This window comes from Zea mays, chromosome 2 (genome assembly GCF_902167145.1).
Source record: "Zea mays cultivar B73 chromosome 2, Zm-B73-REFERENCE-NAM-5.0, whole genome shotgun sequence".
NCBI lineage: Eukaryota > Viridiplantae > Streptophyta > Magnoliopsida > Poales > Poaceae > Zea > Zea mays.
In genome coordinates, this window is record NC_050097.1 from 178833151 (window position 1) to 178861117 (window position 27967).

At 46.9% G+C, this 27967-nt stretch overlaps 3 protein-coding genes across 3 annotated transcripts; 2 read left to right on the forward strand and 1 right to left on the reverse strand.

Moving 5' to 3' along the window:
- The first annotated feature begins 5523 nt into the window (after positions 1-5523).
- On the forward strand, positions 5524-6006 carry LOC100275343 (uncharacterized). Its single transcript, NM_001365097.1, has one exon. It carries the CDS (start codon positions 5592-5594, stop codon positions 5700-5702), a length of 111 nt encoding a protein of 36 aa, NP_001352026.1. The 5' UTR covers positions 5524-5591; the 3' UTR covers positions 5703-6006.
- Positions 6007-8371: 2365 nt separating this feature from the next.
- On the reverse strand, positions 8372-9306 carry LOC118476254 (uncharacterized). Its single transcript, XM_035965084.1, has 2 exons — positions 9298-9306; positions 8372-8612 (listed from the first exon to the last, which is right to left on the reverse strand). Exons 1-2 carry the CDS (start codon positions 9304-9306, stop codon positions 8460-8462), a joined length of 162 nt encoding a protein of 53 aa, XP_035820977.1. The 3' UTR covers positions 8372-8459.
- A 6164-nt stretch (positions 9307-15470) lies between these two features.
- On the forward strand, positions 15471-15778 carry LOC118476391 (uncharacterized). Its single transcript, XM_035965402.1, has one exon. It carries the CDS (start codon positions 15613-15615, stop codon positions 15742-15744), a length of 132 nt encoding a protein of 43 aa, XP_035821295.1. The 5' UTR covers positions 15471-15612; the 3' UTR covers positions 15745-15778.
- The last annotated feature ends 12189 nt before the right edge of the window (positions 15779-27967 follow it).

The window sequence follows — 27967 nt, forward strand, 5'->3', positions numbered from 1 at the left end:
CGAGGCGTAGGCGGTGGCAACGTGGCCGCGCGTGGCGCAGGCGGGGTCGATGTGGCCGTGCGTGGCGCAGGCGGGGTCCACGGGGCCGCGCGAGGCGCAGGCGGGTTCGACGTGGCCGCGCATGGAGCAGGCATGGTCGACGAGGCCACGCTAGAGGGCGGGGACGCGGCACGAGGTGCGGGTAATGGTGCGAGGCGAGGTACCTGGGAGGGAGGGGTGCTCGGATCGGACTCTAGGAGGGAGTCAAGATCGGGGGCGGGGAGGAGCCGGCAAGGGGAAAGACATCTTCGTCGAAGACAACGTGACAAGAGATGATGATGCGATGGGAAGTGAGCTTGAGGCAGCGATACCCCTTGTGGCCAGGGGAGTAGCCAAGGAAGAGGCAGCGAGTGGAGCGTGGAGACAGCTTATGAGTGTCAGTAGCGGAAGTGTTGGGATAGCAGGCACAGCCAAATACGCGGAGGTGGGCGTAGGAAGGGGTGGTGTCGTATAGGGCGAAATAGGGGGTGGGGTGGCTCACTGCCTTCGAGGAGAGGTGATTGAGGAGTTGGGTGGCCGTGTGAAGGGCCTCGACCCAGTAGCGGGCAAGAAGAGAAGCCTGGAAGAGAAGGCAGCGGATCATGTTGGTGATGGTGCGAATCATGTGTTCGACCCTACCGTTCTGGGCATATGTGTATGGGAACGAGAGACGCAACTGAACACCACGAGCGAGGAAGAACGACCGAGAGGCATGGTTGTCAAATTCGCGGCCATTGTCACACTGCAGTGCACGGATGGGGCGATGGAACTGGGTGGAGACCTAGGTGAAGAAGTGAGTTAGAGTGGGAACGTGTCGGACTTCAATCGGAGAGGAAAAGTCCATAAAAAATGGGAAAAATCATCCAAAATGACCAAATAGTATTTGTATCCAGATAGACTGAGTACAGGGGAGGTCCAGAGGTCACAATGAACTAGGTCAAAAGCCTGCTCAGCCCTAGATGAAGATGTAGTAAAAGGGAGATGGCTATGGCGGCCAAGCTGAAAAGCATGATAGAGGCCCTCAAAATGTCCTCGATTACAAGAAGAATCTAAAGTGTTGGAAAGCTTGGTCATGATGTCAGGTTCTGGGTAGCCGAGACGGCGATGCCAAGTGGTGCAGGTGGCGGTGGAGACCAGGACGGGGGGCGGAGACACGCCGGTGGACGACGCCCGGAGTGTGTAGAGGGGCCCGACGCTGTCACAACGGGCGAGTGGGGTGGCCAGATCCTTCACAGAAAAACCGGTGGGTCAAACTCAATGGAACAAGAATTGTTGGTGGTGAACCGACGGACAGAAATGAGATTGTGAGTGATGTGAGGGGCTACGAGAACGTTGTTGAGGTAGAACGGTCCAGGGATAACCGAGGCACCTACTGAGGTGACCGGAAGAGTGGATCCGTTGCCAACGACGATCGAGGTAGGGTGTGTGGAAGGAGGTGGGTGAGAGTGAGATAGCATGCATGTAGTGGGAGTGGTGTGGTAGGAGGCACCGGAGTCGATGACCCAGTCAGAGGAAGGTGGAGCCAACGCCATCGTGCTGTAGGCGGCGGCGAGGGCGTTGCCGTCCCAACCTCCAGCCAACGGGGACCATGGTGGTTTGGTAGAGGTCCCCATCTTGAGCAGAGGTGGTGCTGGGTTAGTCGGTGGCGCGCCGTAGGCAGGTGGCGTGGTCAGAAGAGCCGGCGCCGGAGCCGGAGCCGGAGGGCGAGAGGCACCGGGAGTCTGACCCGGCCACATGGAGATGGTGCCAGTCCAAGGGTTGTAGAATGACGGCCAGGTGTGGCCGCCTCCCCGGCCGGTGGTACCTCCACGTGAGGAACTGCCACCCCCACGACCGCCCTTGCGAGGGCGACGATCACCGTCAGTGGTGGGGGCGTGGCGAGGGGTCGCAGCGGGGGCGCGATTGGGGTCCCCGGTGGACGAAGTGCGGGGGGCTTGCCCCCCGGAAGACGCCTGGGTACCAGTGGTGGCGCTGTAGAGGGCCGAGCCGTCGGGTGAGCCTCGTGCGTCATGGTGAGCTAACTACTCGAGGAGAAGCTCATTCCGCACCGTGTGGAAGGTGGGGAAGGGCACGGTCCACTTGATGAGCGCCTTCAGGTGACCGTAACGGGCGCTGAGGCCATGCAGGAGGTTCAACACCAAGGTGTGGTCCGCCACCGGCTCGCCGAGATCACGGAGAGAGTCCGCCAGGCCCTTCATCTGACGGCAGTACTCCCCCACGTCGAGATCCCCATGGGAGAACTAGTGGAACTGGGCGTCGAGGTGCAGGGCGCGAGCGTCCCGGTTCCCGAGGAACTGTTCCTCGAGGGCGAGCCACGCCTGACGGCCCGTGTCCGCCTGGTCGCGGATGATGTCCTGGAGCTCGACGGTGATAGTTCCGTGGAGCCAGCACTAGTACAATTTGGCTCTATACAAGCGGTAGGATTTTTACATCACAAGCGGTAGGATTTTTACAGGAGAGGACCACGATGTCCATCAGGGACTAGGTTGGGGACGGTGGGCTATCGACGTCGTCGATGGCATAGCGCCACAGGGTGAGGACCTGCCCTCGCCAGCGAGGGTAGTGGGAGGACGCCGGGTCTATAACGATGGACATGAGGGACCGGATGTTGTGTAGTCCGGCCGCCTGGGCGTGGAGAGCGGCGATATGGTTAGCGTCGAGTCCAGAGGCATGGGGAGCCTCTGGGTGGGCGGTGGTGTCTCCTGGGCGACCGGAGGAGGGCCGATGACGAGACGCTGCGCAGTGGCCATCTGGGCAGTCAATGTGGCGGCCAGGGCGCACTCCTGTTCCAGTGCGCGGGACGCGGCGCGCTCGCGCTCCTGCGAGGTGGCCAGGGCAGCCTGGATGGCGGCGATGGTAAATGCCAGCGTGGAGTCGGTGGAGGGCGTCGGGGAAGCCCAGGTGGTGTCGGCGACGAGCGGCCGAGTGGTGGAGAACCCAGGGGCGGGTGTCTGGGAAGACATGTCGGCGAGGGTAGACCAGAGAGGACGCCTGTGCACGTCGGGTAGCCCGGAGGGACGAGGCCGGCGGCACGCGCGTTGGCCGCGGTGGTAGCACCAGCGGCGCTGGGCGAGGGGAAGCCGAGCGCGGAATCGACGGTGAGGGTCGAGTCGGCAGCCGTAGTTGTGACGGTTGGCATGGCGGATGTTGGGGGGAGGTGCGCCATGGAGCACGGGGAGCCGGGGTCGCGGCCGTGGGGGCATGGCCGGCAGAGTCCGCCAGAGGGGCAGAGCTGGGGGGCGCGACCGGCACTGAGGAAGAAGCGCAGGGCAAAGCACGGAGATGCTGGCCGGACCGCTGGATGGAGGCGGAGGAGCAGACATCGAGGAAGGAAGTCCACCGGCGGCAAGGCGCCGAGGAAGCAGCTGGCGACGAAGGCGGCGCGCAAGTCTGCCCCTGCGACCGACAGAGAGAAGTCCTACTACTGCCGCCCCGGCACCGTCGCACGCCGGGAGAATCCGCTATCTCCGCGCCGCAGGAAGCAGCCGACAAGCAGCGAGCAGCAGAGCGAGGAATGAAAAGAAAACCCTAATTGTGATACCATGTAGAATGGGAGAATACCCAACCCTAGCAGGGGTTAGGGAATGTATAATAGGAATAGTTGGGTCTAGGCCCATTACAGAGGGACGGAGGGGTGTACCCTAACACAGTTCTAACACTAGTAAATCAACCTATAATCTTCCTTTTGTTCTACTATATATTATGAGTTCTGTAGCAACCTAACTGAGAGAGGTTCAATCAATATGGAGGCTTGCTCTGATTCGATTCCCTAGCACATGCATGATGAATGTTCAACCGTACAGTAACTATGGTTTGCTCTTTCAACATTTTCGACTCGACAATGTCTGGTAGTGACTTCACTGATGATGTTTTACTAGTTCAATTAGATTTTTTTTCTCTCGAACACATGTGAGAGAGTTGCGTGTCTCTAACATTGTTCTAATGACTGGAGTATCCAAAAATGTATTTTCATAATACATTAGTTAGAAGTGTAATGCATTAGTTATAACTTGGTGCCGATATTTACATGGAAGGTGAGATGAGAGACCAGTCTCATTGATATCAATCATCGTGCATTATTAAATAATTAAACTAATAAACCACAATACAATATTACATACGAAATAACATTGTTATAAATGACGAATCATATAAAATGACCTTATTTCCGAGGGCATAATAATTACCCTCGGAAATTAAAAATTTAAATTATCTAAAGTACCACTAAATAAACTAAAACAAGCTAATTTAATTACGTAATCAAATTTTGGCCGTCGGACATAACAAACTAAACAATCAAATACATTCATACATACATTTCTAATCAAATACATTAATACAAACATACAATTCTAATCAAATACATTAATACAAGCATACAATTTTAATAAACAAAATTGTTAATTAAGTATACTCACTTAGCGGTTGTGGAGAGCCGGCCGGCGATGGGCGCACGGGCGGGCGGCGGGCGCACGGGGCCGTTGGCCGGAGCACGGGACGGCGGCCGGAGCACGGGGCGGCGGCGACCGGCGAACGGGGCGGCGGCGGCGGCCGGAGCACAGGCGTGGCGGTGGCCGGAGCACGAGCTCGGGGCGGTGGTGGCCGGAGCACGGGCGTGGCGGTGGCACGAGCGTGGCGGTGGTGGCCGGAGCACGGGCGTGGCGGTGGCCGGAGCACGAGCTCGGGGCGGTGGGGCGGCGGCGGTCGGAGCACGAGCAGTGGGGGCGGGCGGTACGGCGACCGGGCGGGACGGCGACGAGCGTGGCGGCGACGAGCGTGGCGGCGACGGCGGCTTGCTCCTCGGACGGCGGAGGCGTGCTCGGCGGCGGCGGCAGAGAAGATAGAGACGCGCGGTCGGTGAAACTGAAGCCGCGCGGGTCGGATCCGCGCGTTAAAAAGCCTTATGTCCGACGGCTCGGTACGAGGCCGTCGGACATAAGCTTATGTCCGACGGCCCCGTAGGCAACCGTCGGACATAAGGTTATGTCCGACGGCCAGTCTGACAGCCGTCGGCTATATTTTGTTATTTTCGACGGCCGCTGTTGGCCGTCGGACATAACCTTATGTCCGACGGTTGCCTACGGGGCCGTCGGACATAAGACGACCGTCGGAATTTTATAGTTTTACTGTAGTGGATGACTGGAGCTCTATTGTATATTCCCTCTGTTACACTGCTGGGTATAGTTTCTGGGGGTCACTAAACAACCTGCCACCACCTCTGTTGCACGGGTGGATGGGGCGGCCACTTTATCTTGTCTCTTCTTCCATACCATTGTACTAGATCTCCGGTGTGGTCATGCATGGCTTAAGCTTTTGCTAGCTCCTAAGCTCTATGCCTGTAGACAAATGAGTAGGATAAGCGTAGGGTCAGCAGTATGCCTCCTAGCGGCGCATTAACAAAACTGCCTACATGTGGGGGTATGATGTCCTTTTGACACGGCATATCCCTGGTGCACCCCTATATATAAAAGCCATTGCCTGCTGCCTTCTTCCCTCTCACCAGACACACCATACCGCAAGTAGCCCAGCTCTGCGCTCATCTTCCCTGCACCAAACCTCCTCTCGATCAGACCATGAAGCTCGGAGGACGACAAGGGAGGCTCAACAGAGCCTTGAGGGAGAAAAGGGCTAGGTTCTACATTTTCCGCCGCTGCGTCGTCATGCTGCTTCGCTGGAGCGACTAGACCGATCTCCATCACTCCATGGGTGCCGTTTTGGTAGAGTTTAGGCGTAGTTGCTCTCTTGCTGTGTACATACAGGATGAGCACACCGTGTGGCTGGTTCTAGTGGCAATCTCTCTCTCTCTCTCTCTCTCTCTCTCTCTCTCTCTCTTGTTTTCCTGCTTGCCTGTTGTTTCAGTAAAGGCAAGGGTGATTGATCGATCCCGCTCTGTGGTCTGAGATCGCCGTACTATGTACTGCCCGAAGAAGATTCATTCATATGAACAGTCTTTTGTTACCGGCGATGATAATAAACTAGCAATATCATAGAAAACTGGATGCTGAAACTCTCTGTTTTTTTTTGGTCATGGAGATATACTTGTGTTAATGGATTGAAACGATTCATATGGTATGGCTGGGCCTTTATCCTTCCGATAGGAAGTTGAGATCAAATACATGAACGAAGGGAAAAACCTATTTTAATTTTCCAGCAAATGCTGGGATCTTTTTTTATTTGTATGAAGGAATACAACTTTTCTGGAAAACTGTGTGATTTTTTTTTTTGGATGGCAGAGGAGAGAATGTCGCAAATGGACCGGAAAAAAGAAAAAAGTTTCTCAAATAGACTGGCAGAGGAGAGGAAAACTGTGGTTTTGTGATGCAAATGGTCAGTGATATTTTTGGGTGGAAGCTGACTAGAACACAAAGATCATTTGTTGAGTGGGTACCTGATCAGACTGGTCATTGCCTCAATCATGTCAAATGTCATTTCAGTATCTTACTATTGATTAATACTGCAAATTGCTAACAAAGTTCATTGAGCACAGTGAGTCAGTGAGCACTAGCACTTCCTTTCTGGAACTTATTACTGCAAACCTTCTTGGTCACATGAAACTCCCTGGCTCCAGTGGCATGGGCCCGGGGGATTCATGGCCTGCACGTGCGGACGTGGCCTTGGTACACGCGTGCCTGCCCCCGCACGGCCTCCTGCGTGCGCATTTGCCTATGCTTGGCCACAACCGCAGCCGTGTGTCTCTGCGTTGTTTTCTTTCTCTTCCTAGCTCCTTAAGAAATGCAGGAGGCCTGCTCTCCCCATAAAACAAGGCCCCTGTATTCCATATTTCGCTCTCCGCCTCAGACTGCAGCAGGTTGATTGCAAACTTTGTCCCATCTTGCGCTGCAATATCAGTCTTGTAGCTAGCTGCTTAGCTAGGTATTAGTTAGCGCTGTGATGCATACTCCATACACGCGCTGGTACATATACAAGAACAATCAAGGACTGGTAGTAGGCCTTGGTAGGCTCCCATCCTTTCTGCTCAAAGCTCAAGCGATATATAAATAAACCGGTGCAGATTCCATTTAGCAAGTACCGGGGTAGTATAAAAAACTCGACCTACACAACCCCAGATATTATATTAAGAAGCTTTCTCACGTAGGTCGAGAAAACCTCTCGAACCCTTGTTCCATCCATACACAATAGTACCGTAGCACATGTGAGAAGCGACCAGAAGTAGGTCTTAGATCCGTGTTTTGGTGTGGGACAGACGAGGGGATTCTTTAATCCTAACTTGAAATTCGCTCTCACCAGGTCGCCTTCTTCTTCCTAGTCTGGCAGGCTCCGAGTCCATCCCAAACTTGTGTCGTCTGGCCTTGGTCGCTCCACTAGGGACTAGAAACTCAACTCCTTGCCCTCTAGCCTCTGCCTCTAGGCTATAGCACTCAGCGACACCGCAGGACCGCGCTCCCTCCTAATTTTGACGATCCGCCACCCGCGCGGACCTGCCTCAATGCCTCCATACGCGGCGCACGGAGCCGCCCTCTCCCCGCCCGTCAGTGCCTCTGAATGAGCGCGCTGACTGCTCTCTTCCAATCTGTCACACGGCGCCACGCCTATCAGCTGCCTTAACATGCGGCACCGCACGCCTGCCATACCTAATTTGTTACCTGTCCTCCGTCACTGATCTGAGAAGTGTTATTTAGACCACCTAACTAACTCAGATAGAAGTCCTTTCACTTTAGATGTTAGGCACTTGACTAATATTTGTGTGTGTGTGTGGGGTATATATATTAATCTTTCTGGCAGCCATGTATAGTTAATTAGTTCCTTTGCGGGCTTGCTGTTCATTCATTGATATTGTGTTGTGTAGCCTAGAGCCTACCGCACTTTGATGGTTCAATCACATTGAAGTAGTTAATTACTTCTCCATTTTCTTTGTCTACTGGGCTTGTAATCATTTAGTCCTTTTTCGCTTGACCCCCCTCCCAACACACCCCAAAAAAATACGAATAGGATAGTGCGGCAAAACATCAAGATGAAAAGCTAGTAACCCCTGAATATTAGGGAAAAATGCAGGACTTCCAGTTCACTCAAGAACAATTTGATATACTTGGATTGAGTTCACCGAACCATTTCTAAGTAGCTAGACCAATGGCTACAACCATAGCATGTACAAAAAAAAGATAGACGATCCACCATATTTCCACTGCTACCTGCATACTTCCTCCTTTTTTCTAGTTGTCGCTGGATAGTTTAATTTTGCACTATCCAACGACAACTAAAACGAAACGGAGAGAGTATATAGCAGAAGGTAAAAAGTGCGGAGAAAAAAAACTACAACTAATGGACAAGAGATTATCTTCCTAGTTCTACTTCTACACTTCCTACTCCTGACGAGTCCTAACAGTTGCCTAGCTATAAGTGTAACCTAGCTCTCTCTCCATGGATCCTTGGCAATGGCAGACTCCACGAAGAAAAAAGAAAAGCTGGCCGGGCGCCGGAGCTCAGTCGTGCCAGCAGAGGAGCATGACGATGCACCGCCGGATGATGTACAGCCTGGACCTCTGCTCTTTCAGGGCTCTGGCCACCTTCCCCTTCTGCTTGCTGGGGCTCATGGCCCTCACGGCGATCTCTGGTCTGATGACGATTGTGTCTAGCTAGAGCGAGCTTGCTCTGGTCCAGAACTGGCGAGGAGGAGGCTGGGGTTTTATAGTCATGTTCATGTAGAGAGGAGAGACAAGCATGTAGATGTAGCTTAGCTGACTAGCTCCCCTCCTCCTCCCATGCATGCATGCATGCATGCAACCTTGCTAGCAAACATCTATTCTACCATTCCCCCTCTTTTATGCTTTATATCCAATTCTCAGGGGACAGATCTCTGAACCTGAATGCAGAGCATATCGTTCTTGTCGGCGACAGAAAGCTTAGCTTGATCGCGAACTCACAGATACGAATCGACCGTCTCAGATAACGGGCAGCAGCTAGCTGCTACGTGCCCGAGTACGTGTACGTACGAGAGCCTGACTGAATGCAGATTCATTCAGCTGCTCAGCATGGCCGCAATGGAGAGGTTCATCGTACCCTGACCTTTTCTTGCCCCAATGTCAGTGTCGCACTTGGAAGGGCTCACGCCACGGCGAACTGTCTGGTCTGGCTGCACGTACGCAAGGATATGATATGCTCTGCGCGCTAGCCATATGCCGGCGGCCGTACGAGATCTTCTTGCATTTCCCAGATCTTCTTGGAGTTAGTTGGCAGCGGTAACAATGCATGATGCCGGCAGAGACCTGGGAGATCGGTTCATAGAGATGCAATATAATATTCGAGTATCCTGGAGATCACCTCGCTCATGCCGGCCGTCGCGACCCGTTCCGAAGCTGCGAGGAATGTGCATCTTTTGACTGGGAAAAAAAATGTTTTTTTGAGTGTACTTGTGTCAGATGATTAATTAGGCCGTGGTCTTTTGCGTGTCTTGGGTTGGGGATGCTTGTCTTATGAAGCTGTGCGCGCATTGTAGCCATCGTTTTCTTTGTTAGTGGCATTAATCCATGTCTCTGCCTGCTAGTTGCTAGCCAAGAGCACGACATGGCGCACTGTTGGTCGGTGTATATAGGGCTCGTCTGCTGCTTGCCACTTGAAGAGCACTAGCTCGTCCATGCGTGGCTTTTGTTTTATACAAAACGGTTCCATGCATATGTGATTCTCTTTGCTATCTTTCTCTTCCTATATCACGAGAACATTTTCTGCTGCGTCGACTGAGAGTCTATTTTTCCTTCTCTAGCTAGGAGCATGCATGCATGTGGTTATTGCTGGGCTTTAGTACTGAACTTGATGATTTGTTCTGCAGTTTATATATGATTGGTAATGACGATGGGTGCATGAGATGCAACAGTGGCCTGACTGTGTGCTGAATCTTCTGTGCGAATGTAGCCAGGCATGTGACACACCATGTCTCGGTGCTGGGCATGTAGCACACAAGCACTGTCTCATGTTCCCCAGCCTGCAGGGTCGTCAAGGTCAATGAGTCGAACCTTAACCTCATGTGGTAATCTTCAGTTGCTCCACTGCTTATTCCCTTTCTCGTCTATTGGTATCTTTAGATTAAGATAATATAGCGCCGATTCAGCACATGGTGAGAAGGGTTGTGCCGTGCGTCTCATGATGAGCTTATTAGCAAAAAGGAAAGAAAATAATACGGGAGTATATATCTGATTTCTATGACAGGTGCTAACACAGGTATGCAGAGTTGTCTTACTGCTTGATTTGCCTGTATCAGTTAAAAATCAACTTGTACTGATTGATATGTTCTTCCGTTTCGTTCCAGTGTTGAGGATCTGGTGAGTCCTGTAGCAGTAGTTCTGCTCCCTGCACTTTTGATTGGCTGCCTGGTGGTTTGAGTGAAGCCTTGCTGAATCATACTTGGATTACGGACCTCTACCTGTTTTCTGCTGAGGTAATAGAGCAACACCTTGTAGAGCACTACTGCGTCTAAGATCAATCAATGTTCAGTTCATCGATTTTCTTTGTATGTAGTGGCAAAATTCATATTATATTGCTCCAACTCTACTTTAGGAGCCTCCGTTGTGCCGTTCCTGTCTGTTGAAAGGTCATACTGTATAGATTAGTTCATGATTGATGAAGTTACTTTAGGTTCCACTATGGTCAGTTCATAAATGTCGCCTATAAGAGAATACGCATGCAGTGCCAAGAATAGACGAAAAATCTGATAATGAGACTTTTTTTGTTTGTTTTTGGACGAACCAGACTGTAACACAGTACAGTGCAAAGTTTCTGTCGTTGATATTAAAGCGGGAGAAAATACAAGATCATAGCCCTTGTACCTGCTGCTGCTGGTTGGCATGCAGATGCATGCACAAGTATGCAGATGCATGCACAAGTATGCAGTCCTTGAATTCTGTGTTGAAGATGGGCGATACATCTCCCTGAATTCCGAACTAACTTCTATCCTCTCGCATGCAATTCAGGACCTAGAAAGAGGCGACCATAGGAGAATCAACGAGAGCTAATTAAAAATTCTCTTGAATTGGCCATTATCCTAAACAACAACAAAAAAAAAACACCAAAAACTCCAAGTGTGGTGCTCTCGAGTCAACTAGTGATAAGATGCTCTCCCTAACGACTAGATAACACAATGAATGAATGAATGAAACACATGCACAGACACAACAACGAGATCCAACAAATTGCAAACAAGTGGCTCTAGAGCACCAATCGAACAACTAAAGCGCTCATGGTAAAATTCTCAAATCCAATAAGTGACTTGATAATTTCAAAATAAAGTTAAGCACCTATAACAAAGCTCTCGCAAAAAAAAAACATGATTGTGAAATGGAGGCTTGGAACTTAAAAACCCTTAGAAAAGGTGAAGTCAAAGTGAAAGGCGACATAACCAGGTGCCAGAGCCAGCTTGGCTAGGATGCCGACTTGGCCAAGATGGAGAGCCGGTCTGGCCAGAATGGCTAACCTAGTTTCACCCTGAGCCCTTCTCCATAAATCTTCAAATCCTCTGATTCAAAACTGAAAGCGATGAAACTTGGTATAAAGCTTCACAACGAGGTCAGAAACATATCTAGAGGGTTTCAGATTGAGTGGGATTGGATGCATTTAAATCCCAAGCAAGTCAAACTTCCAATTCATGGGTAATGGGATTAACTGAACAAGGCCTAAATCGTTCTCCAAATCGAGGTTTTCCGAACAACTAGCAAAATCACCAAACATGATGCTCGTGAGAAATTTGCTCAAATCAAGTTGTAGATGTATTCACAAGGGTCATAGCATCTAGTAGTGGCCAAAAACCATATCCAAACTCACAAAACAAATGAAGCATCAAAACGCTAAAAACAAGCGAAATCAGAAGAAGTGAAACAAGCAAAGAACTTGACCACGAATTTTAGGGGAAGGATTTCTTTATGACCATCATTAATAAGGTTAGGCACTTCTTCAAGTTGCATAGATGAAAGATTACAATAGTCTAGGGACTCATCACGAATAAGGTTAGGAAGTTTTTTCAAGCTACATAGTTGCATTCGGCCTGACCGAGTTTGGTACTTAGCGTGAACGATTTTTATTCTTGACATGTTTGCCATGCTGGCATTCCACCTAGTCGAGTTTGGTAGTTAGTGTGGCCAATTTCTATGCTCAACATATTTTCCATATGTTAGCATTTGACCTAGTCGAGTTTGGTAGTCAGCGTGGCCAATTTCAATGTCTGACGTCTTTGCCATGCTGGCGTTCGGCCTGGTCGAGTCTGGAAGTCAGTGTGGCCGATTTATATGCCTGAGCACTTGTAAATGCCAATAGAAGTCTAAGCATGGATCTAACTAGTGTTGTTGTAACTAGTATGAACAAAGCACATGACAAAAAGAAGAGAAGGAGAAGTGACTAGAGAATTTACCGGGGAGCGGTAGTGCGGTGCAAGAAAATTTGCTCAAATTACGCCCAAATTTTGCATATAGCAAGAAGAGAAGGAGAAGTGACTAGAGAAGTTTGAGCACCAAAATATCAAAACTTCTAACCCAGATAAGAAAGCTCAAACTCGAATTGTGGTTTTGTCAAAAGTGCAAATATGTTAGAAAACATGTCTACAAATTGGATTATATCATAGTAGAGGTTGCAAAGATTCCAGGACAGTTTCTAAACTAGAGATCAACCCCAAGACACTTCCCCAACTTGCAAAGCCAAGAATTAACTAAAAAACTTAATAAAAAAGGTAGGGAGGAGAGGAAGCAACTCAAGAACAAAAGCCCATCGGATTGTCTCAAATTGAAAACCTAGAAGGCAAAGTGTGGTTATGGCCGTACTTTTTGAAAATTGCAAGAACTTAGATGGCAAGATTCAAAGCATCTCCTTACAAAATGAGAGTGAAAATATGAAGATTACAAGCTAAAGAGATAACTGAATGGTTTGATCCTCCCCTCTTATTTATAGAAGATCATTTCCTTTTTCTAAACTACCCCTAGATACATAGAGTCTATCCACTCAGCCGGGGCCAAAATGGACCAAGGACACACACTCCTCAGGAAATTGTTTCACATTGACACACCCTCCGTAATGACATCATGTATAGCCTCTGATTCCCTCCAGAACTATGCCATCGAGTTTTGAGACCCAAACCTGATGAAATCATCAGCATGAATCACAAGGTGGTTTTAAGGCTCAACCACCAAATCCTCATAGTCAGTCAACCACCAAAGCCTTCTGTCGGTCTTCAACCATACCGGTAACATGATCCGCTCTGCCATGTCGTTGCACCTGTTGGTGTCCTAGGTATCAGCCACCATAGCTAGTCACCCGGTCAAGACCTAGCGCTCGTTCTTCACCGTTCCTAATCTATCAGCAAACCTGTATGACCTTCACCTTCGTTGTCGACCACAGATTCCAGACTCTATACTCGCACACCATAAGCCAAGGGACATGTTGCACAGACATACCCACGTCCCAATTAATCCACACTACTCAATGTCTCAATCCAATCGCTACTTTTATTGACAATCACGTATCACAACCCGAACTACAAGTGCACGAACTTGTGTGCGTACACATCTTTGAGCTTACTCCTATTCTACTATACGCCGTTAATTTGTGAGTTCCATTTGGCGGTGTGAATGTTAGAAATATGCCCTAGAGATAATCATAGAGATGAGCATATTTCTTTGTATCCATGATATATATATTGCTTAATTGAATATCCATGGAAGGCACCTTGTATTGATTAGCAATTATGTGAATTGTTTGTGAGATTCTTTACTTATATGGTTATTCTAAATGATGTCCCTAGTCAGAGTCGATGACTAGCATATGTATTAGTTGATGACTACATTTCACAAGTCATGAACATGGAGATGTTAAACTAATAATGTGGGCGCATGTATGACATGAGGCTGGACTGACCCAACGTGAGATATTGTAATATAGTTCTCTTCTTGCAACATGAATACTGTATCCTTAGACCTGAGATTGTCGCATGTTCTCAAGATGTGAATTGACTTACTTAGGGACTATCAAACGCTATCCCGTAACTGGGTAGTTATAAAGGTAGTTTTGGGTTTGTCAGGAAGCATGCTTTGAGACATGGTCAGTCAAGATGGAATTTGTCCCTCTCTTTATGAGAGAGATATCTCTGGGCCCCTCGAGTGATTGGATCAAGAAATGCATGGCCGTGCTAGGGTTAAGAGTTAACCATTGAAAGGATTCCAATTCACAGTATCGAGAAAGAGAGGTCAGCTTAGAGCCAGACCAAATATCGTGAGACAAAGGGAACAACATGTACGTAATGTCGCAATGGTTCGTCTGATATGATCTTTACGTACACATAGGAGTTGACATGTCTTGCTAGAGGCCGCTGTCAATTATTGGACCAAGTAAGAGTACTCGGACTATGTCTATTTGTACGTGAACCTATAGGGTCACACACTTAAGGGGAAGGAAGCCTAATTCGGATTAGATCCGAAATTAGACTGGGCTTTAGGGTTAATGATGGGCCTCGGCGTCAGAAGCCCACCATAACGCCTATATAATGAGGGGCGGGGGCGCGGTTAAGAGATAACCTAATTCGCCACCTGCAAACCAGCAGCCGCCGCTCGCCTCTCGCCCTCGCCAAGCCGCCGTCGCGAACCTAGCAGTTTGATATGCGGCGCTTCCTCCCTGTACGTGTGGATACCTCGGAGGTGCTGCATCTGGAGCACTTGGACGAACCGTGCGAGGACGTGAAGGACGCCGGCGACTGCACGACACTGCTCGACGCGTTCGTCTACATCGAGACGTCTTCCGCTGCTCTGCGCGTCTAGTGGTAATTCCATGACCTATAACCGCAATAGTTCTTGGTATTATGGGGTTGAAAATTTTGTTTTGCGCTAGTGTAGCATCCCCGTAATCCTACAGTGAAGGGCTAACTATTGCACCCTTGCATTGAGCAAATCTAGCTGCAGCTTTTCTTCCAGGTTATCTCTTGAGTCTTGACTACTTGAGGGCCATCTCATAAGCAGATGTAAGACTGTGTCCAGTTCATCCATCTTTATACCTATATTTAAACTTTACTCTGTGAACAGTTTAGTTTAAGGTGCAAAACAGTGTTTCAGGTGACTATATGGACGAACTGCGGGACACCGTTTTAGCTTGTTGGTTCTGTTGAGAAAATTCCAACAGGTTCCACTATATTAAACAACCAGTGAATCAATCTTTGCTTGCAGGTAGGCACAAATGGCCACTTGATCCTGTCCGCGGCGCAGCGCGGCGCGGCGCGCGGTCCTCAATCCTAGCGAGCTGTTCCTCAGAGCCCATCCATCACCACATTGCGATGCAGGTTAGTGTCCTATCTGCTGCCCTCTAGTTAAACGCTTTTTATTCTAATAAGCAATAGAAAAATGGGAGGAGCATGCACCTGGACTCACAAGTGTCCCCTCCAAGGCACATAGTGTTGACTACTGCATGTGAGCGGCGTGGGTGCGGCGGTCTTGAGATCCTGCCCCCTTGTTGTCTATATAAACAAGAGATGCATCTCTCCTCCGGTCCCCATCACTTAGCTAGCCTAGAATCATCTCAAGTAGGGCAACGATGGACCACTGAGAGCGCACCTGAACTGAACCTTTGCGCAACCATATATCTATCCGGCCGCCCTGAGGTTTGTTGGCGGCCATCATGGAGCAGCAGCGGAAGAAGCAGCACCAGCAGCAGCAGAGAGGGAAGTTGCAGAGGGTGCTAAGACAGCAGAAGGCTAGGCTCTACATCATCCGCCGATGCGTCGTCATGCTCCTCTGCTGGAGTGACTGATCTCAAGCATGATATGGCACAGCACCGATCCTGCTGTGCTTTATTTTCTGCTCTTCCTCACTTTCTTTCTTTTCCCATCCTTTTTTCACCTTGCCACATCGGTGTGTGGATGGCATGATAGATGAATGCTCCTTGTTTTCTTGCCTCTTGCGAAAGGCAAGGCTACTGACTTCCCCTTGTAAAGGCGCACAGCACTGTCCGATGTTAAACAAACTAATGTATAATTTTTTTTTCGCCAAAATTTGTAATGTGTGGGGACACTTGGAGGGCTTGATTTGAATAGATGAAATTTTATAAATCAGATCAGAGTTACTACTTGGTATTGCCTCTATTTCAAAGTAACCTGTGTGCACCTTTCTTCATCTGATTTTGACGTAGCAAGCAACATGGTTGACTACATTGATTTCTTCATGATATGTGCACAACCACAGAAGGGTGGATCTAGAGAAAAATATTGGTGCCAATGTGCCATCTAAGCATTAACAATAATCATATGTTGGAATTTTTGGGCTTGACCCATAGAGAAATTCAATTAATTTCAAATAAATCTTAAAAACCATGTATAGCAAGAGAAGATAGAACTATTAGTTCCATGTTGCTAGTGCAAGTGGGTGAACTCCAACAAATAAGTGGAGGCTTCTCTGTCCGACCAAGTCACGGAGGTGAGGACAAAAGTGAGAAGTCCACGTGTGTGCGTGCTTGCTCGCTTGGCTAGGGCGAGGCGAAAGACACACGACGTGCGATATGAATGGTCCACTAAATTCCGGCCCTTTACCTTACGGGACACGGTTTGTTTTATCCGTGGGGATGTAGAAGGACCCTATAAATAGAACCCATTGGCCGACCCTATAAATAGAACTCACTGGCCGTCTCCAAAGATACTCACACTCAAGTTGAGTTTAGCCTCTGCTTGCTATTATGTTGCCACCATAGTCTCATCCATCACGAGCGCCGACGTGCATCACTGATCGTGAGAATAGGTCTAAACCCTTCACCTTTGGATGTGGAGCAACCCTATTAATAGAACCCACCAACCGTCTCTAAATATACTCAAACTCGAGTTGAGTTTATCCTGTGCCTGCTATTGTGCTGCTGCTATAGCCTCATACATCCCGAGCATCGATGTGCATCACTAATCGTGATAATAGGTCTTCACAACCCTTCACCTTCGAGATCTTGCACCGAGAGAGGGTGAATAAGATTTTTGGGAAGCGTTTTGTGTGACTGCTCTCCTTCGCTTACAGTTTGTTGACATCGCCTTCACAATAATTGTCCCAGTATTTCTGACCAGTACGATCTTTCTGTTCTAATCTCGTATCTATTCTTATTTAATGAGATGATCGTACTATATGTACTATTTTCTAGTATAATATAGGTTTGCATGCTAGTTATCATACTTTTGTTCATGATTTATATTTGGAAATTAATCTATAAATTATCTACTTTGTCAACAATCCATAAAACTTAGTATGGACAATTTCATGGATTAACTATGGATGGATTTGTTGATGCACTGAGGCCAGAGAATTTACTAGTATGCACTTCAATAGAACCCATTGGCCGACCCTATAAATAGAACTCACTGGTCATCTCCAAAGATACTCACACTCAAGTTGAGTTTAGCCTCTGCCTGCTATTATGTTGCCACCGTAGCCTCATCCATCACGAGCGCCGACGTGCATCACTGATCGTGGGAATAGGTCTCAACCCTTCACCTTTGGATGTGGAGCAACCCTATTAATAGAGCCCATTGGCCATCTCTAAAGATACTCAAACTCGAGTTGAGTTTATCCTCTTCCTGCTATTGCGCTGCTGCCACATCCTCATACATACCGAGCATCGATGTGCATCACTGATAAGGAGAATAGGTCTTCACAACCCTGCGCCTTCGAGATCTTGCACCGAGAGAAGGTGAATAAGATTTTTGGAATCGTTTTGTGTGACTACTCACTTTCACTTACAGTTCGTCGACATCGCCTTCACAGAAGTCATCCCAGTATGTTTGACCAGTACGATCTTTCCGTTCTAATCTCATATCTATTCTTATTTAATGAGATGATCGTACTAGATATACTATTTTCTAGTATAATAGAGGTTTGCATGCTAGTTATCATACTTTTGTTCACAATTCATATTTGGTAATTAATCTAGAAATTGTCTACTTTGTCAACAATTCAAAAACTTTACTATGGACAATTTCATGGATTAACTATCGAAGGATTTGTTGATGCACTTACTAGTGTGCACTTCAATAGGTGGCAAGTTAAGGTCACACTTTGGGTTAACCGTGACGAATTTGTTTCACATGACAAATGGTAAGCTAGAGGGTGATATGACTTTTGAAGAAGAGAAGAAATGCGCTCAAGCTAATACTCTATTTGTGGGATTCATCCTAAGCATACTTGTTGATGTTTGTGTGATGCTAACATGCATTATATAGACATGAAGGAACTGTGGGATGCACATGCACTTACTATAAAGTTTGATGCATTGGATGCTGGTAGTGAACTGTATATCATGGAGAGCTTTCATGATTATAAGATGACAAATAATTGCTCTGTTGTAGAGCAAGCTCATAAAATATAGTGCCCTGCCAAGAAACTCGAACTCCTAAAGGCCATCCTTCCTAACATATTTGTGGCCGGATGCATTATTGCAAAGTTGCCTTCCACATGGAGGAATTTTGTCACTTTTCTGAAGTGCAAGATATAGGAGATATCAGTTAAAAATTTGATAGCGCCTCTTGATGTTGAGGAGAAAGCTCAGGCTAAAGACACCAATGGTAATTAGGCAAGGGTACTTTCAACGCCAACTTGGTTCAGAAAAACCACAACAAGAGCAAATGGAAGCAAATGCCCAACAAGCCCAATAAGACTACAACCTTCAAGAAGAAGAATAATATGGCTGAACTGCCCTGCTTCACATGGGGTGAACTTGGACACTTTTCCAAGGAACCTTGCCAGTAAATGTGCCGCGTGGCTGACTCTAGATGGTGTGCAAGAAGACACAAGCGATTATCCTGGTTCGGGATACACAAGGCCCTACTTCCAGCTGAGAAGATGAGGCTTATATTACTCGCACCATGGTGCCTGTAGTAGGGGGTTACAAGCACAATGGGTGAGGGGAAGTCCCCAAGTCCCTTGAGGTGATTGAGGCAAGTGCCAATATCTAAGACAGAATGGGAGAGCGAGCATTCATCTACGTGTGTCGATATGCGGACGTCGAGCTCCTGTCTGTGGAGGGACCGCTGCCCTATTTATACACCAAGGAGAGCATCCTTAGTGAAGCCGGGTCTTGTATTCGAAGGAGAGATACCTGGCGTCTAACGTGACGGCAAACTGTGCAGTTGATTCGTGCCTACTGACTTCCCATAGAGAGCCAAGGCCGAGACCGAGGGGTCGTCCGTACGCTTGAGCTCCCGAGGGAGAGGCCGCCCATGCTTAGGGATGAAAACGGTCGAAAACGGTATTTATTCGGTAATTAGTTTTTTCTTTGATTGCGAATAAATAGGATATACAATATACAATATAAATTTGTATTCTTGTTTTTAACATCTAGCTTGTTAAGATTCATAAAAGGTATACCTCAATTTCATCCTACATTTTCTCAAATAATAGATATAAACTTTGGTATGGATTCGGAAACAAATTCGGTAATTTTTTCAACTTTTTGTGTTGTAGGGAGCAAATAATACATAAAACAACTTATATAATATTTTATTCATATTTGTACTAATGTGTTTGATAACATAAGAAAAGATCAACATCAAATTTTATATATATCTATTTTAAAATATTAAATTTGTTCTAACAGTTCGGATTACCACTTTCATCCCTACCCATGCTGTATTGGTTGTAACAGTGCCAGGGTATGGGCCAAAGGCTGCTTATAGGGTGCGTCATCGTCCTAGCGCATGATGACGTCGAGATTCCCTGCTGCACTCATCAAGATCAGAGCCATTGCTTGGTTGATGCAGAAGTCTTCCCGAGGCGTTAGCCGAGCCGTCCCTCGACGTGCGCTGCAGTCGAGCAGAGTAGCTGTCTATGGGATTCACGGCGTAGTTGGTGGCCGAGGAAGAGCTCGAGCGAGGCAGAGAACTCGCTCGAGGGCTAGGCTTGATGTCGGGCGAGGCGAAGAAATTGCCTGAAGGCTGGACACGGGGTTGGGCGAGGCGGAGAAGTTATGCCCGCAGGCTAGATTCTTCTTCAGGCGAGGCGAAGAGATTGCGCCCGAAGGACCGTCCGCTCGGCTTGTCGTATTAGGCATCCCATCGGAAGGTGTTAGTGCGCGTACTATTTTGTGTAGGTGTAATCATACTGCAGCGCCAAACATGATCGCTGTCGTGTTCGCCACTGTGCTCTGCTGCCACAGCGCGGGTTGACACACACATTAAATGCGTCTGTTCCCTGCCTATTTTTTGGCGCCATTGGCCTATCTGCCTAAGGCTGGCTTGGGCGAGACGGACTGAGCTGAGGCGACCTCAAGCGAGGCGGAGCCCTGCTCGAGGTGGGAGACTCTCGGGGGACGTCTTGGTTTTTTATAGGTGGCTCGACTGTTACCCCTTGGGAGCTTAGCCCTTATTTCTCGAAGTGCATTCGTTAGGGGGATAATTTGGGTGTCCCTAATTACCGCCCTCGACACTATCCTAAAAGAGTGGATTGTCGTGGGAAAATAACCAATGTCAACACAGTGTCTGACTCTGACGGTGGAGAAATAGGGTATGGAAATTTACCTTCTGCCTTCTCAGTTTTTCAATCATCTAGTTGGTGGATTCATATGGGTGCTAATGTACACACATGTTCTGACATAAATATGTTTTCTTCTTATTAGGTAGCTCAGGATTCTTCCATCCTAATGGGGAATGGGTCACATGCTATTGTTTACGACATTAGCATGATGAATTTGATGTTCACTTCATGAAAGATAATACAACTGAAGAACATGCAACATGTCCCAACTATGAATAAGAATCTCGTTAGCAGTTCCTTTCTATGCAAAGATGGGTTAAAAGTAGTTTTGGAGTCCAATAAAGTAGTTGTATCTAAGTTTGGACCATTTATTGGTAAATGCTAAAAATGCAGAGGCTTGTTCCACTTTTCCTTTTAGATTTTAATAATAAATCTGTGAAACATGTTTGTGGTAGGTTTGATGATATTGTGAGTATTTGGCATTCTTATTTGTGTCATATTAATTTTGGTTTAATGACTTGGCTTTCCACCATGAATTTAATACCAAATTTCACCATTGCCAAAGGTTCTAAGTGCCATAGTTGTATGCAATCAAAGTAGTGATGATTAGAAAGAAGTGGTCTAGAATGAAATGGACTGAATTCTTGCAAATGGTACATGTGAGATCACTGAACTACCCTATGGTTGTAAACTTGTGGGTTGTAAGTGGGTTTTAAGAAAAAAAAGTTTTGGCTTGATTGTTCTATCGAGAGGTATAAGGCCCGACTTGTTGATAAGGGTTATACAAAAAAGGAGGGTGAATAATTCTTTGATATTTATTTCCCTATTGTTAGAATTACCACTATTAGAGCACTACTTTCCTTGGCTACCTCGCATGATATTCTAGTTCATTAGATAGACATGAAGACAACTTTCGTAAATGGAGAGTTGGACAAGCAAATCTATATGCAGCACCCTAACATATTTGTAGTAAAGGGTCAATGAAGTAAGGTCTGTAAGTTGATGAAATCTTTATATGGCTTGAAACAAGCACCTAAGTAATGGCATGAGAAGTTTGACACGACATTGATATCTCCTAGCTTTGTCATAAATGAGGCTGATATATGTTGTTGGGGGCCTTCCTCTTCCGAAGGTCCTCAAAAAACCTAACTAACGTGTTTTTCAGTATAACATAAACTATTACAGGAGGCTTCGGCTTTGAGATAAAGGTGTGCGTGGTATGAAGGTACAGTCTGAACAAAGGACAAGCTAGCTCCAAAGATGTGGCTAAAGAAGCTTCGGCTCAGCACGTTAACGATGGTGAAAGGAGAAACCGACTTAAGGGGGAAAAGACTGCTTAGTCCTCAATAGCTTGCCTTGTGGTTAACAGTGAATGTCAAGGATATGAATGTAATTTCATCCAGGCTGCATCATGTGCCTATAAATAGATGAACAATAACACCGTACTGTTCACGCTGATTTGTAATCACTCCTGCATCACTTCTGCTCTTTTACCTTCTGTGAAGTCGAAGGTACAAATGTAATTTAAATATCGTTGATGTTTATTCATGTTAATATAAGAAGAATATGAATAGTCTAATGATTTGAAATGATTATTCATATTCCCTTCGTATTTCATATGTCTCTATTTACATCCTTGCTTATTGAAATGATGAAGGTACGTCCTTCATGACCTTTGTCCGAAGATCATTACATCCTAAGGGAGATAATGTCTCGAAGGACGAAGGTCTTTAACCATTAACACTTGTGTTGCCTTGTTCTTGATTCATAGCATTTGAGAACAAGTGACCAACATTGGCGCCCACCTCCGGTGAACTCATTCGACCACCTTCGACAAGCATCGACCTTCGTCATGCCGCCGAAGAAGACAGCCGGGCCAGGGCTGCACTGCAGCCGCTGGATGTTAATGAGGAGACGCTACGCGAAGCTAGGAGCCAGAAGAGGAAGGCTACTAGCCCAACACCTCAGGAGGAGCAACTGAACCAAAAGATCAGGGACCTTGAAGCTATCCATCAACAGGTTCAAAAGAAGAAAGAGAAAATGCTTCGGCTCGCCGATCTCCAGAGAAAGATTGATGAGGACACCGAAGAAATGCGCCATCTCACCGAGGAGGACCAAGACCGAAGGCCCCATCACAGGGAGCTTCGGCAAGAGAATTCATACAACGACGATGAATGGTATGGTGATTTTCATCATGGTAATTTTGCTTTTGATGATGCTTCTCCTTTGGCAGCAGAGTTGCAGGCTACTCCATGGCCTCCATCATACAAGCCACCTCAGCTTCTCATGTATGATGGGCATTCAGACCCTAAGCAGTTTCTGATGAGCTACGAAGCAACCATATCTTTATATGGGGGCAATACTACAGTCATGGCGAAATCCTTCGTCATGGCAGTCAAAAGCGTAGCACAAACTTGGTGCTCTTCTCTCCGGCCAGGGACAATCACATCATGGCAGAAGCTCAAGGATATGCTAATCACCAGCTTCCAAGGCTTTCAGACGAAGCCAGTTACTGCTCAGGCTCTGTTTCAGTGCACGCTAGACCATGAGGAGTACCTTCAGGCATATGTCCGAAGGTTCCTGCGTCTAAGAGCACAAGCGCCTACAGTGCCCAATGAAATTGTCATTAAGGCCATGATCAAGGGGCTTTGGCCAGGACCTACAGCTCAATATTTTGCCGGAAGCCCCCACAGACCTTGGAGAAGCTTCTTCAAAAGATGGATGAGTATATCCGGGCTGATAATGATTTCTGCCAAAGAAGGGAGGAAGCATACATGTTTTCTGAGATGACCAGGGGCTTTGGAGGAAGAATTCACCCCATGCACGTCAGGTCGATTCACAATTCCATCCCAAGTGATGATAGAGGAATTCAACCTCAAAGGCAACAACACAGCTCCCAGTCTTCAAGACCACAACAAAGCTTCTTTAGGCCACCAGCACTAAGAGGCAGAGGGGGCAGAAGCTTCGGAGGAAGATACGGGGATCATCCCAGAAGGCTATTTTGCTTATTCTACGGTGAAGACAAAGGTCCCACCACAAGAACATGCCAAGTCACAATTCAGAAGCAAAAAGAGATTGCCAAAGCTGAGGCATGGCAGAATCAACCGAAGCAGGTTCTACATACTGCTTCATGCTATTCTCCTTATGTCCCAGAATACATAGGTAATCAACAGCCTACGACCTCTATCGCTTCAACAAGTCACTCTCAAGCTTCCTAGGCCCAGCTCCCACCACCACCACCGCTACCACTTACTCTGACCCGAAGCCAATAGCCAGAAGGGCACCAGCATGCTCAACAGCAGTGTGATTTTCGGGAGGAGTCCGAAGCTCGCACAATCAATAGTACTGTGCCTGAATCCAAGCACATCTACTAAAGAATATCCTACCCTTGGTGTATCTTTATCTTTTCTATCATTTTATTTTTCTTGCATAAAAAACAAGTCACGAAGGACTAAATTCTGATTTCATGTAGTAATAGTGCTCGTATCATTGAGTAAAATGCTTCCTTTTAACAAACTTCCGAAGCTACACAAGCCGTTCCTAAGGGAGCGGAGTATGTTCCGAAGCTACAAAAGCCGTTCCTAGGGGAGCGCAGAGTAAGTTCTGAAGCTACAAAAGCCATTCCTAAGGGAGCACAGAGTAAGTTCAGAAGCTCCAAAGTCGTTCCTAAGGGGATGCAGAGCTTAAATACCACCAAAATAGAAGGTGAAGAAGCTCCAAAGTCGTTCCTAAGGGGATGCAAAGCTTAAATACCACCGAAATAGAAGGTGAAGAAGCTCCAAAGTCGTTCCTAAGGGGATGTAGAGCTTAAATACCACCGAAATATAAGGTGAAGAAGTTCCAAAGTCGTTCATAAGGGGATGCAGAGCTTAAAGACTCCAAAGACGTCCCTAAGGGGATGCAGAGTCTTGAGTGTTTCAGTGTGGACGTGTGTCTTTGGCATAAACATCATGTTGCATCATATCATCACATCATTCCGCATAGCATTACATCATACATCATATCGCATCAACAACAGACTAAGCACGAAGTAAAGCTTCGGCAATAACTTGATGAATGAAAGCATGCTGAGGCACGAAGCGAACCTTCGGCAAATACAAATCTACTAGGAAAATCTGTTAACAGTATCGCACAACAGATTTGCCATCAAAGGGCCTCTTTCTTTACGAAGCATGAAAAGAAGGGAAGGTGTTTTTTCGCTGAAGGCTCAAAAATGCTACGTGAGTAAATTTCTTGCATCACAAAGAAATATATTACATTAATTTACATGTTTGATAGTTGTTTCATACACAAGTGTTACATTGTTTCAACACAACAAAAGCCTAGTTTTCTTTGAGAATTTTCTCGGCGGCCTCATTCAGCAGTCTATTGACGACTGCGTCGATGATGGTATTAGCAACACTCATCACATCCAGTGCCTCTTTCATAATGGGATTGGGCTGGGGGTCGTATGGCTCGGGTAGCGGTGAAAGTTCAGCTGTAGTAAACAAGTCGTTAGTCCGAAGCTAGAAAACAAACACCGAATCTAAAAATTCAATAATAATACCTTTACGCCTTGTCCGCTCGGCAGCTTATTTGGCTCGTTTAGCTTCTTCTCCAGCGTCACGAGTTTCTTTTTCATTTTTCCTTATAATTTCGTTGGCCATTTCTCGGCCACCGTTCACCTAGACATCGGAATAAAACTTCCCGCCCACCAAAGTGGCTTCGGCCGAGGGGTCCTTCGTGTCGTCTGTGGAGAAGGCGGTTTCGGTCTGGGCTGCAGTTTTAACATGGTCGCAACTAGCCTTCTCCAAAATTGCTGCAACCCCTCGAGCGCCGGCGAAGGCACAAATATCACCACGATCACTAAGGATCCCTTCAAAGGCTTCAGCTTCTTCACCTATCCAATCAATGACTCCTTCGGGGTCACCTCGAATGAATTTTTCCTCCGAAGACTACGCACCCACCTTAGCAAAGCTGGTTTTCAGTTTTCTTACGCAATCCAAGGATTTCTCAAAGCATCTCTCCTTGGATTCACGAAGCCCCTTAACATTCTTTTCTAGCCTAGCATTCGACCATTCCTTATTTCTTGCTTTACTTTTGCATGTTCAAAATTTTCGTTAGCTTCGGCAAGTTTTTTCTGAAGGTTTTCAACTTCGACTTTATGGACTTCAGATTGAGCATTGAATTTTGCCTCGTCTTTCTTCACTCTGTCCACTAAGGAAAGCAGAATTTTGTCTTTCTCTGCAGCTTCGTTCCTTAGTCTGATAACCTCCGACCGAAGGTTGCCGAAGGCTATCTGGCAGCTTTCATCTTCGGCATTCTTCTGCGCTCGCAAAGTGTTGCTAAGAATTAAACCCTGCAAAAAGAAGGGAGACAAAGGATCAGCACAAGAATAAAAGACACAAAAAATAATCTATCTATAAGTCTATAGCTTCCGTACCTTCAGACTGTTGTATGCAAGGCTGTCTGCGAGGTCATCCTTTGACATGGCAGAGAGGCCAACTTCAAGCTTCGGAAATCCCATGTTTTTTGTCATCTCCCGGCAGACAGATATTTCCTTGTTGTCTAGGAGACAATATAGAAAATCATCCACGTTGGTGCCACTGTACACTAGGACCCCCTTCGGGTACTTCAATTCCCGAGCATAGTATTTGGCTTATGCGATTTCTTCTTCAGACAACCTTTTACCCGAGGCATGTCGAATAATAAAGTCAAGATCTTCGAAGGGCGCTTCAAGAATAAGAGATTTAGCTTTTTCGAGCGCGTCTTTCTTCTTCAGAGCCAAGCCAGCATCTGAAGATTCTTGTTCAGTTCTTTGCAAAGCCCCAGCAGGCTCCGCCTCAGCGGGCACTAAGGGCCCAGCTTCGGTTTCGGCGTGAACTGTAGCAGCTTCGGCGACCTCTTTAGCAGGGGCAGGAGTCAATACCCTTGTTGTTTCCAGGACGGTATCCAGCATGCTAGCCATTCTCCTCCTCTTGGGAGTTGTTGTGGGAGCCTTTGATACCTTCAACAATCCTAGCTCTGCTGGTGGGCTCAAGATTTTTGGCAGCCCTACTGTTTTCCCTAGCTCTGGCTCTTTGGTCGCCTTTTCTTTGGCTTCGGCACCATGTTTTGGCGTTTCGACTGGCCCGGCTGTAGGAACCTTCGGTAATTTAGTCAGTTCTTCCCTGGGGATGGCAGGAGCAGGTTCTACCTCAGCAGTGGAAGATGTCTCTTCACCAAGCTTTGGCACTGTGGCCGTTTCAATGTATCTTGGCCGGTGTGTTAAGACCTTGATCTTTTTGCCCTTTGGCACAACAGAAATGACAAAAGTAGCAGCTTTTCTTTTCTTTCCCTGCTTTCGTGAGGGATAGCTATAATCAGGGTATACGAAACCAATGATGTCAAAAAATCTATTCAATCTTTTCTTGCTTCGGCCTTTGAAGGCCAAGGTCATTACATCATCTTCGGCTCTTGTATAGGCCCCAAGCAATTCATCACTGGTTGCCTCAATATTGCTCAACCACTCATCGTTTGGCTCATCAAACTTGTAACACCCCTGGTGTTACTGTAACTAAAACTTGAGCATGGCATCATAAGCATTGGCATTGCATATGTTTGACACACCTAGAGTGCATTCACTAGGCAAAAATTTCAAACAAGTTGTATTGTTTTAATGTTTTGCAAATAGGACCCTGGATAGGAAGCTTTACCCTAAATAGGGATTAAAGGGGTAAAACTTAACCCAAATTGAGAAAACCTAAAAGCTTTAGGGTAATAGTTATAAAATATCCCCAAAAACAAAGTTGAATCACCTTTATACCCCTAAGATACCAGAAACCCTAATTGGAACCCTGGAAAACCCTAGAACCAAACCCTAGGGGCTTATGTGCAAAATTAGCCCACTTTTGGGTTAAAAGTGCAAAAATCAAGTTAAATAAGTATATTAGGTCATTTGGGTCAATCATATGTGAATTTGCAATCCAAAACTTGAGATTTGGACTTAAGTGCAAAAGAGCCATACTTAACCCTTTTTGGTTAAGTCTGCATTTCAGTGTGATTGCCTCAACTTGAAGCCCTTGTAACTTTCAAATTATGGGGTTTGTGCCCTAGGTCACCACATCAAAATTGTAGCCCAATTATAGGAGAACAACTTTGCTTAAGAGTGTAAGCACAGTTGTTAAGAAAATATTGGAGATAATCAGGTCTGAAGTTAAGCTGTCAGGCTGATTCAGTCTAAAAATTCAGATGTTTAGTGTAACAGAGCCATCTTTGGGTTTGAATTAAACCCTGATCCAGTGCTCAAATGGGTTCAAGTCCTATAGCCGAATTATTGTCGGTTTATAGCTCTACAACTTTGTTACAGACGGTTGGTTTAGTCACCACACAAAAATTGGAGAAAATCGACCCTAAATATGGGTTGTTAGGTGCTCTGATGGGAGCTCACGATGGTACAGTGCCCAACGGATCAGATCGGACGCAGCAAAAGAATCCCGCCGTCGATCACTCCTCCGCCGTGATTCGCGTCGCTGGCGTCGTGATTCCCGCTCGGGGTAAGTCGATAACTTCGCGGC

Coding starts and splice junctions, on each gene's coding strand:
- LOC118476391 (XM_035965402.1), top strand. CDS start 15,613: ATGGAGCAGCAGCGGAAGAAGCAGCACCAGCAGCAGCAGAGAGGGAAG.
- LOC100275343 (NM_001365097.1), top strand. CDS start 5,592: ATGAAGCTCGGAGGACGACAAGGGAGGCTCAACAGAGCCTTGAGGGAG.